Source organism: Panthera onca, chromosome A3 (genome assembly GCF_046562875.1).
Source record: "Panthera onca isolate mPanOnc1 chromosome A3, mPanOnc1 haplotype 2, whole genome shotgun sequence".
Taxonomy (NCBI): Eukaryota; Metazoa; Chordata; class Mammalia; order Carnivora; family Felidae; genus Panthera; species Panthera onca.
The window spans coordinates 76866651-76879453 of NC_138341.1; the positions used below are offsets into that span (position 1 = coordinate 76866651).

Below are 12803 nucleotides of genomic sequence, written 5' to 3' on the forward strand. Positions count from 1 at the left end.
CACTCACCGGAGATTTATAGTAAAGTAATTCACCACCTTTGAGAACAAACCACCTTCTCTTCCAAGTCTTGACTTTACCACTCATTTTTAATAAATAGCCAGATTTTTCCAGGGGTTCCTAATTAAAAAGAAATTTTAAAAATTTAAATTTCATTTTAGAGGCTCAAACTAAGAACATTCATTGATTTTTTTTTTTTTTAAACCTGAATCAGTGTTTACATTTTTCCCGTTATCACTGGAAGATGAGCAAGTTTTAGGAAGCTTCTGCTCTGGCTGTGAGTATTCTGTGTCTGTGGGGTAAGCATCTGGGGGAATGGCATAGTCACTTTCAGAAGCCACAGAAGAAAGAGACACACCTAGATGAATAAAGAAATAAATTAGGTCGATATTTAATAATCAGGTGGTCCAAATGCCAGCTGTGAGTTCTCCTAAGGAATACAGGTATTCCACAAAATCATCAGCCCTCCTAAACTATATTTATTCTCATACCTTCTGCCATAAAGAACTTTTAAAGCAAAAAAACAGAACTAGAGGGTAAGGATTATCATGCAAACCTCCAAGGAATATAAATAATAGGAATATAAATATAAATATATAAATTATATATTTATATATAAATAGGAATATAAATGATATTCTTGTATGATCACAAGCACAGCTAATTTTACATACATAAACTATGTGCAATATATATACATAATAAAATACACGCAAAGATACTATGTCTTTTATTAAAGATTAAAAACATGTGTATTTTCGTATTGACTTATATAAGGCAAGCAGATGTTTGATTTCAGTTTATCAAGAGTTATACAATCACATTTTAAACCACTTAGTTGTTGAAATCACTTTTAATTTATTTTACTTTTTAATGTTTATTTTCAGAAAGAGAGGGTGTGTGCATGTGCAACAGTGGGGGAGGGGCAGAGAGAGAGGGAGACACACAATTCCAAGCAGGCTCCATGCTGTCAGTGCTGAGCCTGACACAGGGCTCAAACCCACAAATTGTGAGACTATGACTTGAGCCGAGATCAAGAGTCGGACGCTTAACTGACTGAGCCACCCAGCAATCACTTCTAAAGTAATTCACATTAAAAAGAACTTCACAATTTCAGTAGTGTTTTTCATGAAAGTCCAATACTATTAGCTTATAAATTTTAAAAATCTTTTGTAAAAAAGAAGCAATAAGGCTTAACGATATAAACAGACTATTTCATTTGGCAGCAGCTACAAAGTAAAATTCAAGGGAACATTGTCACAATAATTCACTTGCCTTTTTCAGAAAATGACTAGCAAGTTGCAAGCCACATCTGGAGGGTCAATACAATTGGAAATTTTGAATATAATAAATAAAATCAAAGATTTGCATCATTATTCATTGCAATATCTAGCAATTTTTCAAAGTGTTTACTAACATTTAAGGGACTTGTTAGGACAATGTCACCATATCAATATTCTTGTCTATTTGACAAAGACAAGTAATAGTTGTTATAGTAGCAATACTTTTATATTTCATAGAATAACAGAAACTTAGACTTATAAGGGACCTCAGAGATCATCCTGATTGGTGCCCTCGTTCTGTAAGGAGACTAAGGTCCAGAGATTAAACTAAAACATTTATCCCAAGTCAAACAGCTGGGCAGGAGCAATGCTGGAGTGCTAATCTGGGGCGCCCGACCCCAGGGCCAGTGTGCTAGGCACTACCCCAGGTGTTAGGGAGAGAGCAGACAATAAAACAGAAAAATCTCTGCCCTCATGGAACATAGATTCTAGTTGGTAGAGACAGAAAAAAAACAGGCAGTAAGTGCTATGAAAAAATAAAACATAGAGCAGACTAGAGGGAATAGAAAGAGTTAGTAGATGGAGAAGAGCAAAGGACTGCAACTCGAATGCTGTGCTCAGGGTAGATCTCACTGAGAAGGCAGCGTTGGAGCAAAGCACCGTAGGATGCGCCCAAGTTAGCCCTATAGACATCTGGGGGGAAGAAAAGCAGGTAAAGGAAACAATCAGTGTGAAGGTCCTGAAATAAAAGCATGCCTGGCCTGTTCTAGGAGCAGCAAGAGGGTGTAAGGAAGGAGAAAGGAGATGAGATCAAAGGCACAAAAGAGTCAGGTAACACCTTATAACCATTATGGGTCTTTGCAGTGTTTTGAGCAAAAGTGTGATGTAACCCAATACCAGCTGTTGGGAGCTAAGATAGGAGGAGTAAAGACACCAATGATAGCCCCGAAGCTTAATAAAACCTATGGAAGCTGAGCAGTTCCAGTTGAAGTTGAGGGGCTGGGGATTACCTAAGGGTTCTGTGGAACATAATCTGAAAACCAACAGAGCACGCTGCATTACTTTTGTAAAATTCAGGTGTCATTCAGTGTGATTATCTCTTTCTGTAACCTCTACCTATGCCAAAAGTTTCTTCAAAATCCACTAAAAATCATAGACATGCCCAAAGTAAAGTTTTTGTTGGTTTCCATCTTAATATCAGGTTAACCACCAAATTTTTAGGTGTATTTTCTCCCATTTAGCAGCATAACAAATTTAGCTGAAATAAGTCTATCCCATAAATTATGCAAAATGCCACACGGTAACTATAAAAGAGAAACCTCATTCTGGCCAATTATTTCACTCTATTCCCATAATAAAGTGATCTCTCTCTTACAGATAGGATAAGGTTAAAAAAAAAAAAGATCATGTGGCTTATATGGAATCACAAAAAAAATTAAGAAGAGAACTAGGACAAGAATATAAGCATCTCAGTCTTGGCTAATTCTCTTTTCACTTTGGTTTCAAGCAAGTACTTTGGCTTTTTTAAAAAGTCCTATTAGGTGGATGAAATTCCAGAATATCCTGAATTAAATACCCTGATTTATTTGGAGTTGTCTTGTGTGCCTGAGATTTTCCCTCACCTCGTTTCATTGCTCTGGGGCTGCCTGGCCCGCTTCGATTGCGCGTGTCTGACTCCGAAGTCCGGGAGCTGGATCTGGAACTATCTTCTTCCTCTGACCCAGAGGAGTCATCCAGGAAGGGGCTGCTGCTTATTTGGGTTGCCTTCTAAAGAAAAGCACAGCGGCCTATCTGTGTCCCTCTCTTTTTAGATATAAAATGTTTCACCAGAAGTCACAAAATAAGATTTTTTAAGGGAATACAAGAATATCTTTTGGTATTATCAAAGTCATGTGGTTAAATCCCAAATTCTAATTAGCAAGGCGTTCGTCAAATATAAAAGATTCCTGGAAACATAGGCTGTTAATAGTTGAAAATACTTATTTTAATTAGGTACTTCAAGCAAGGAGGAGGGAAGCCTGGCAGTGACAAAAAAATCTTGCCAAATTAGGAATTTTCCCTACATCATTAATAGTGGTATTTCCTTTAAACAATTAACCACCGTGGAGGAGGTGGAAAATCACACGGGGTGTAACAAAAATGAGCCCAGACCTCTAATACTCTGAGAAGCATAAATATCTCCTCCGGATCTTTCCATTTCTTCTCTTTTTATGACATATTAGAGTGAGTGTCTAAAACTCCCTATAAAGGGAGAGTCTGTGTAAAATGTCAAGAATGGAATCTGGAGCTTAAATAAACAGTTTTCTCGATCCACCATGAAGAGAACCACATGTTTAGTAGTAACAATAATGACTTACCCCCTTCAAAGTTGTGTACACTGGGGTTGTCATATTCTTGTATATCAGAGAGGTATAGAGTCCTGATGTGGTATAGGAGAGCAGAGGGGCAGAATCTGAAAGATAAGACAAAGTGATTTAAAAAACAAAAAACAAGAAACTTCTCTCTAGCACTTAGGTCTATTTCTTATGAATGTGAGCTAGCAAAAGTTCCAATTAAAGAGAAGCTGGATTAACACACATGACTGTTCTCATATAGTCTACTGTAAGGATATACTCTCTTGCATGGTTCATTATTTCCTCATGTATGTTACTTCCCCAACTAGACTGCATACTCTTTGAGAGTAGGGATCATAGCTTTTATTTCTTCAGCAGGCATTTCCATGCAGGTCAGGCTGGGCAGAAATAGGACAAACATCTGCTGATTCAGTGAGCAGTACCCTATGAAGATATTCTCCAATTATTCATAGCCCTGTTACTGACATGGTGTTAAAACATCATCATGCTTAAGCTTTTATCAGGTGAACCTCATGTTGAAAGTTTAGGAATATAATTTCCTGAATGGTAAGAACAGAACATTGCTGAGAAGAAATAGAACATCAATGGTTGCCTCTAAGATATGGATCAGTAGTAGGAAAGGGAGGGAGCTAGTGGAAAGAACCACAGGAAAACTTCTCTTTTTATTCCATACAGTTTTCTGTTGTTCGGTTTTACTTTTCATACTGGGAATACATTGCTTCTTTAAAAATTTTTTGAAGAAAGGAAAGAAAGAAAAAGAAAGAAAGAAAGAAAGAAAGAAAGAAAGAAAAGGGGAAGGGATGGGAAGGGATGGGAAAGGAAAGGAAAGGAAAGGAAAGGAAAGGAAAGGAAAGGAAAGGAAAGGAAAGGAAAGGAAAGGAAAGCAACGGGAGAGTGAGTTTTAAACTCTGGAAAAAAGGACATAGAGACTGATATTTTTATAATTTTAAACAGCTGAAACTCACAGTTTCTTTGCTTTACCCTCTTTTAAATAAAAAGCAAAAAGAGGTACTTTCTGCATCAGAATTGAACATATATGTGCCCCTATATTGGGTAACAATAAATTGCAATTTAAAATGTAAATCAGCAACCTTAGAAATCATTTCCTGAAATACATAATTCTATCTGCTCCAACGGCTTCAAACATTTAGGCAATTCTTGGTTAGTGAAATGGCAATATAAAATCACTTATTTGTTTAAACATGTTTTATTCCAGTAAAAAACACAACATAAAATTGACCACTTTAACTGTTTTTAAGTGTATGGTTCGGTTAGTGTTAATTATAGTCACATTGTTATGAAGCAAGTCTCCAGAACTTTTGTATCTTGCAAATCTGAAAGTCTATGCCAATTAAGCAACTATTCCCCCCCACCACCACCACCCAGCCTGGGGTCACCACCCCTCCACTTCCTGTTTCTATGAATTTGACCACTTCAGAGATCTCATAGAAGTGGAATCACACAGTATTTATCTTTTCATGACTCGCTTATTTCCTTTAGCATTATGTGCTCAAGGTTCATCCACATTGCAACATGCAAAATCACTTACTTTTATTAACATTCTCCATATTGAAGGCCTCAGACATTCGAATACCTGATTTGGCTACAGCATAAATTCTGCTCTCCTAATGTAAAAGAGAGATTTAAACTGGATATTTAAAGCAAAGAAATGATTACTTTCAATACACATGTTTTTCATTTGTTCTTCATTTAATATTCACCAGAGCAGAGCATTATTATAAAACTGTCATCGGTGCCAACACAAATATGCCACCGTGAACAGCACTGCAGACGTTTTCCATCCATTAGTCATTCCATTATTTATCTTTGTTCCCTAGTTTTTGCTTGGTATTTTGAATTCTTTTCAAGAGATAGGAAAAAAAGTAAGAGAAAACTTATTCATAGTCACTGGTTGCACATAAACACCACGTTTAGTATTCTACCATTCTAAACACGGTTAAAGAAAAAAACGCAGAAACCCTTGAACGGCTGCAACATGAGGTTAGAAAGCATTCATAATCATTGACTGTACATGAATATTACCTTTAATATTCTACTATTCTAGAGTATGCTGAAAGAAAAGAGAAAAATCTTCAAGTCAGAAATCACAGAGTAGCTTTAAGTGTTTTCATCTTCTTATTTCAATGTCCGTTTCAATCAAGTACAAGAAATACGTGAGGCTCGGGGCGCCTGGGCGGCTCAGTCGGTCAGGCGTCCGACTTTGGCTGAGGTCATCACCTCACAGTTTGTGAGTTCGAGCCCCGCATCAGGCTCTGTGCTGACAGCTCAGGGCCTGGAGCCTGCTTCAGATTCCTTGTCTCCCTCCCCTCAGCTCCTCCCTTGCTCACACTCTGTCTCCCTCTCAAAATAAATAAAAATTAAAAAAAAAAATAAAAAAAAATACCTGAGGCCAAATAATAAATGAATTTGAGAATGGCAATGGAATTTATCATATTATCTTATTCCAAAAGCAGGTTATTATTTTGCTTTCTCTTCTTGGAGAGAAATCTCTGAAATGGGTACTGGAGAGGTTATTCACCCTGCACTCTGTGAGAAAAGGGATTCCAAGTTGTTCTTCATGGATAATCACCGTGTCCTGAATTGTGCACCACATCTAACCTGGACAGTTGCCTGAACCAAGGCAGGGCAGGTAGTAAGGCTGTGCTCTTTGGGACTGGACTGGCCAGCGGCCTGCTAGGTAACAGGCATGAGATCCCTAACTGTCTGAGACACTTTAGTTTGGAGTGGCTGAGTGAACGAAACAGATGTGGTTTCCTTGAGAATGAGATATACACACAGCGAAGAACAGCAGAGTTGGCGGAACAGAAAGATATGTAAACACAGGGCAATAAGCAGGAGACGAGATGCAGCTGGAAGCATGACAGTGTGGAGGAGAGGAGTTAGCAGTAGAGGACAAGGAGAGTCACGCAGATGGGACAGGACAAGCTGAGACACTGGACCAGGGGCAGTGGGTGTCTGTCACCTGTTTCTAAGGAGTTGGCTATTAGAGGTGCTGCCGACATCACATGTTTTCCCACTAGAGTGACTACTGTATTTTGAATGATATTCCAGTTTGGTAAGGATGGGCTATGCCTTCAAATAAACTCTTAAAAATCCTTAAAATACACTCTCATAAATTGAGGCAACTGGAATACATCTCTTTTCCTTGAAACCTGAAAATACCTAACAAACGCTGAAATAAAATCTCAAACTTGGCCAGCCTGCCAGAAGGCTTTTGAAAAGCAATACTACTTTTTCAGGATTGAACAAATTGAAGAGAGAAAGGCAAAAGAGTAGGAAAATGGTTTGCCAAAAAAAACGAACTTGAAAAGCCTAACCTAAATCTCCGAAAATCTCAACATAATAAAAGAAGCAAAAATTTCAAATCCTCACTGCCTGAAGGATAACATAATTGGAATTCCAGAGATTCACATGCCAATAACGTCCACTTTTTTGCGCTATCCAGAATTTAATAATGAACTGCAGACAGTTTCATGTGGACACCACAATGAAATGTTCTTTTGAAAGTAAAAGCAGATACATCTCAAGGTCTGGATTTATAGTAGGAAAACATGGCTGCCTTCATTTGCTTAAAATCACATGGATCTCTAAATAAAAAATAATATCACAGAAGATGACCCCCAAACCAAAAAAATCCTGCAGCCCAGGCGCTTCTCTGGAGGCCAGACTATGGCAATATGTGAGGAAAATGTTAAATCCACAAAACAGATAATTTCAGTTTGTTTCAAATATAAGAGTATTTTTTTAATTGAGTGATGTGTAGATATTCCTATAAAGAATCATACAGTTGATGGGCTAACTATTGTATTAATGGTCAGTGTTTCAATGGAAGGAATTTCAATCTACTCCAGATACATAGGAAGATGCTTTTGATTAAAGCAACTGGTTTATAAGCTCGTGAAGAGTAACATTAAATTTCTCTTAAAGCCAATCAAGTAAATGATTAAGCACAAAAACTGATGGCCAATAAGAGTTAGGTGTCCTGGTTGCGAATTTGTCCAAGGTATCACACGGGTAGGAGGAACACTTCTTCCCCACCCCTGATGTTTCCTTCCATGTGCAGGGAACTCTAGTAACTGAACACTCTGGGTCCCTCTCCAACCATTCATTTCTTCTTCCCAAGGAGGAGGGATGGCTTAATGCGACTGGCAAGCTTAGAAGGAGAAACTGGACAGGCAGAGCCGAGCACCCTCCTTGCTCCTTTCTCTTGAGAAGTAAAGGCATGCAAGAAACACCATTTGTTCTTTCTCTGGGCTTTAAGCTACCCAAGAGGAACAGATGTCTAGCGGTCTAGGGTTACCTGGGACTGGATGAATAAATCTAGCGAATTCTGAGTTCAGTATCGGAAAGCTCATTTGCCAACCAACTCTCTAAAATCAGTTTTATCAGTAAGAAAGGTAATGTTTTGATCTCCTGCCTGTCTTCACCTTCCCTTATTTCTCAATTGACTCAGAACTCAGTAGGGAAAGAGAAAGGGAAATGGTACTCTGAACACCGAGACTTTTCAGAACAATCTGGACCTGAAAAGAAATAGGAGAAGAAAGTAAAACGTAAACGCCGGTTTAGGAAAAAGCCAGCATGCATGCATTGCACACGGCAATGTCATTTACCCAAGAGGGAAACCGGTGCAGGGGCGGAGTTGGTGGTTTGCTGCAGGCCGGCTTCTTGGCTGAGTCACAGCTTTCCTGGTCGTCAGAGCAAGGGGACTCCAGGGAGTCATAGGAAAACAATCCGTCATCACAACTAGTGTCCATATTCTCTAAAATTTCTGTACCGTCGTCATCAACTAGATCAAGATCTGTTTCCTGAGGTCTGAGCGGCCGGATCATGCTGATGGCATTTCTGTTTGTACCAAACATCCTATCAGAACTTAACTGTGGCTGGCTTAAGTGCCTTTTGGCTAGTGCCACACTTATACTGAAAACATTAGGAATCCTTAACTTCGGGGGTGGCAGGTTTGATGAAGGCACTAATTGTGTTCCTTTTCCAGAAAGTGAGTTAGGATGCTTTGGAGTCAAAGCCGGGGTCAAAATAGGGCTTGGTGTATTGGCCTCGCTGGACGAAGATGAATAATCCAGTCTCTGAGACTGAAATTTTTTATTCAGTTCATCCGATGAACTATCGTGCTCCTTTTTATCTGATTCAGAATTTCCCTTTCCAAGGGGACAATTCTGAGCTTTCCACTGTGCCTCCTGTTGCCAAGAATACAGCTTCTTATGCTCTAGTCTCTTTATGCCAAAAGTCTCTTCTTCAAATATGGAACTGCTGTCATCAGATGCTGTCAGATACGCCTCGCTGCCCATTCTGCTACCCTGGACGCCTTCCTCTGACGTGTGACTGGAAAGGGTGGACGTGTACCTGCTCTTGGATCTTCCTTTGCTCCCACCTTCCTCATCCGAACTCCAGTCACTCCCTGGAGCCCCAGAATTCTGGGACGTGCCACCATCTGTTGCAAAGCTTGTTCTTGTTTTCCGATTCTGTTCTGAGACACAAGTGGTTTGATGCAATGTTCTCGGACCCCGGTTGTTTTCCTGGATTTGGTTCTCGCCTGACTTTTCTGGAATTTCCATTTCTAGAAAAGCATACATCATATTGGCATGTTGCCTTTAATAATGTCAACTCTCTGTACCTACACTATAAAAAGTGGAATTTTCGTATGAATAAGGTTAATTTACATTATCCTTTAGTTGTATGTCTTGTTGAAGCCCAACTTTGAAAACTGTAAGCTCTATATAGAATACGAGTCTTAACACTTCAATAGAATAGTATGAAAATTAAACCCCTTTTTACAAAGAAACACGTTGGGTAAAAGGAAACCGACAATGGTTTAAAATGAAAGAAGCAAAATGTGAAACAGGGCAACTCTGACTATCAAAAAAAAGCAGCCACCAAAGAATACCACTGATTCTGTTTTAAAGCAAATGACAGCCTTCTTTCAACTAAATTTTCAAAATCATAAGTAAATTTAAACATAATAAATACAAAGCTATAGTTTAAAAAACAAACAAACTTTGTTCCCAGGCTTCCATACATGAAATATGCAAAGCCATGAAGAAAAAACACAGAAAAGCCCTCCTCACTCTACTTTTGGTTTATTCATATATACAAATGTGTTTTTACAACAAAAACGATGTTTTTTAACAATGTCTTTCCACACGGCTTATTTTTGTTTATCATATAATTAATGAAATGAACCAGGGGCTTCATAAACAGCGAGCTAAAAATTTAGGTTCAAGAGTGTAAGAGGAGGTGCCTCAGCGGCTCAGTGGGTTAAGCGACTGACTTTGGCACAGGTCATGATCTTGCAGTTCGTGAGTTGGAGCCCCACATCGGGCTGTCTGCTGTCAGCACAGAGCCCGATTCGGATCCTGTCTCTCTCGCTTTTTGCCCTTCCCCTGCTTGTGCGTGCTCGTCCTCTCTCGAGCTCTCTCAAAAATAAATAAACATTAAAAAAAAGAGTATAAGAGAAACTTTTAAACGTAGATATGACCTTAATAACAAGGAAATAGAGGCTGAACAAATAAACTCTGTGATTTGGCATCAGGCAATTTGTTAAATTTGCATGTGAACAAGAGCTTCAGGACAGGCAACCCCCACTGTTCTGAGCTATGCTTAACTGACCATTAGAAAGTAGAAGGGAAATTAAAATGACTTCTCAAAAAAGAGAAGAAAATTGCAACTAACATCAGAAAAGCAAGTAGCAAAGGAGAACTCCGACTGGAAAAACATTATGTAGTTTTCAGGATTTTAAAACCAAGCACAGAGACAGCTTTTGGGGATGTAGTTTTTCTCCTTTGGAGGAAGGAAGCAGGAACTGAAAAGTGAGCAGATGCAAATTCAAGCCTTTAAAATATTTGGGCAAAGTCACACTACAGGTGGCAAAGCCAGCAGCTGACAACAGAGCAAAATTTAAAGGGGCTTTACAAACAAAAGAAGGGTAGAAATCTGCACACAGGTCCAGGACTTAAAACATCTATGCAAATATTTTCCTCTTTGAAGCAAAACGGAAAAGGGAAAATCAAAGCAAGTATTCTCCTCTTTGAAGCAAAACGGGAAAGGGAAAATCAAAGCACTCACTGAATTGTCCCCTGGTGTTCTTTTTCTTTATAAGTTTACTATGCCATATTTGACTTTATATTTAACATCAAGTAATTTTAAAATGTTTTAAGTAAATAATAGTAAGTTCATTGTTCTAATGTGAAACTCAGCGAAAACAAGTACCTTATAGGTGTGAAGGTGAACTTTTTAATTTTAAATATCACTGCTACTGGGGCACCTGGGTGGCTCAGTAGGTTAAGCGTCCGACTCTTGGTTTCGGCTCAGGTCATGATCTCATGGTTTTGTGGGTTCAAGGTCCGCATCAGGCTCTGTGCTGGCAGTGGGGAGCCTACTTGGGATTCCTTCTCTCTCTCTCTCTCTCTCTCTCTCTCTTCCCCTCCCCCGCTCACATTGTCTCTGTCTCTCAAAAATAAATAAATAAAACCTTAAAAAAAATTAAATATCACTGCTACCTACTTCAGGAAAAAGTACCAAGAGAGGAAAATCAGTCTCTCCTATGCATTCTTGGCAAAAACTTTCAAAACAACACACAAGGTAACTAGCTATACAGATTAAAGGCTGGACTGCTCTTTAAAAACATTTTCATAAAACATCAACTTGTCAAGAAAAAAAAAAAACAAGGAAATCAATCTATATTTGGATGAATCTTAACAAACTATTTTTTCTTTTTAAAAAATGTCAAAGTAATGAAATATGGCCCTTTGTAGCAACGTGGATGGAACTGGAGAGTGTGATGCTAAGTGAAATAAGCCATACAGAGAAAGACAGATACCATATGGTTTCACTCTTAGGTGGATCCTGAGAAACTTAACAGAAACCCATGGAGGAGGGGAAGGAAAAAGAAAAAAAAAAAAAGAGGTTAGAGTGGGAGAGAGCCAAAGCATAAGAGACTCTTAAAAACTGAGAACAAACTAAGGGTTGATGGGGGGTGGGAGGGAGGGGAGGGTGGGTGATGGGTATTGAGGAGGGCACCTTTTGGGATGAGCACTGGGTGTTGTATGGAAACCAATTTGACAATAAACTTCATATATTGAAAAAAAATAAAAAAAATAAAAACACTGGACAGCACCTCAAAAAAAAAAAAAAAAAAAGAACTGAGGGGCACCTGCGTGGCTCAGTCGGTTGGGCATCTGCCTTTGGCTCAGGTCATGATCTCGCGGTTCATGAGTTTGTGCCCTGCGTGGGACTCTGCTGTTAGCACAGATCCTGCTTCGGATCCTCTGTCCCCCTCTCTCTGCCCCTTCTGGTCTTGCGCACTCTCAAAAACAAATAAAATAAAACATAAAAAAAAAAAAAAAAAAAAATGTCAAAGTAGGGGCACTTGGGTGGCTCAGTTTGTTGAGCGTCCAACTTCGGCTCAGGTCGTGATCTCACGGTTCGTGAGTTCAGGCCCCGCGTCGGGCTCTGTGCTGACAGCTCAGAGCCTGGAGCCTGCTTTGGATTCTGTGTCTCCCTCTCTTTGCCCCTTTCCCACTCACACTCTGTCTCTCTCTCAAAAATAAATAAACATTAAAACAAATTTTAAAAAATGTCAAAGTAGATTCTTCTAATCCATAAATACCTTCTATGTCTTTTCCCTCAGTGAAGTCAGGTTCTTTAGATGATATCTTGCTCATTTCCACAGATTTTACTACTTGAGGAGGACTCCTTGCTCGGGATAAAAAGCACCCAAAGGTCAAACTGCTTAGGCGCTGGCCTTCCGAGAGCTTTGGTGTAGAGACAATGGATGACTTCTTCCCCTGAACTTCTGCAAGATCATTAATCAAAATCAAGATTGGAATTTTTTTACAATAGTTTATTAAACACAAAACCAAAGCATATAAGATCTGGACAACGTACTCTTTATACCAGAAAAAAGCCTGCAGTTCATCTTAATTTATGTACAGTAACATGGAAACGTCAATGTCTGGCATCACATGCTAATGTTTAAATCTGTTTATATACTTTGAATGTTCTAAATATTTTTTAACTGCAGAGAGAAAAATATTGAATCCCTTTAAAAGTAGTTCTCAAATAGGGGCGCCTGGGTGGCTCAGTCGGTTGAGCAGCCGACTTCGGCTCGGGTCATGAACTCACAGTTTGTGCGTT

General features: G+C 39.0%; 1 protein-coding gene across 5 annotated transcripts in view; it reads right to left on the reverse strand.

Annotated features, from left to right (window-relative positions):
* Nucleotides 1–12803, reverse strand: part of PLEKHH2 (pleckstrin homology, MyTH4 and FERM domain containing H2) — a 114695-nt gene that overhangs the window by 55542 nt on the left and 46350 nt on the right. For all 5 annotated transcript variants that reach the window (XR_009602535.3, XR_009602540.3, XR_013554623.2 and 2 more), the window contains exons 7-13: nt 12277–12462; nt 8267–9228; nt 5185–5260; nt 3639–3733; nt 2904–3048; nt 220–356; nt 8–118 (exon numbers count right to left, since the gene is read on the reverse strand). Coding sequence is in view for 2 of the 5 variants with exons in the window: in XM_060607566.3 (XP_060463549.3) it covers nt 8–118; nt 220–356; nt 2904–3048; nt 3639–3733; nt 5185–5260; nt 8267–9228; nt 12277–12462 (1712 nt within the window). In the remaining 3 variants the exon portion in view is untranslated. The remainder of the gene's footprint in view (nt 1–7; nt 119–219; nt 357–2903; nt 3049–3638; nt 3734–5184; nt 5261–8266; nt 9229–12276; nt 12463–12803) is intronic.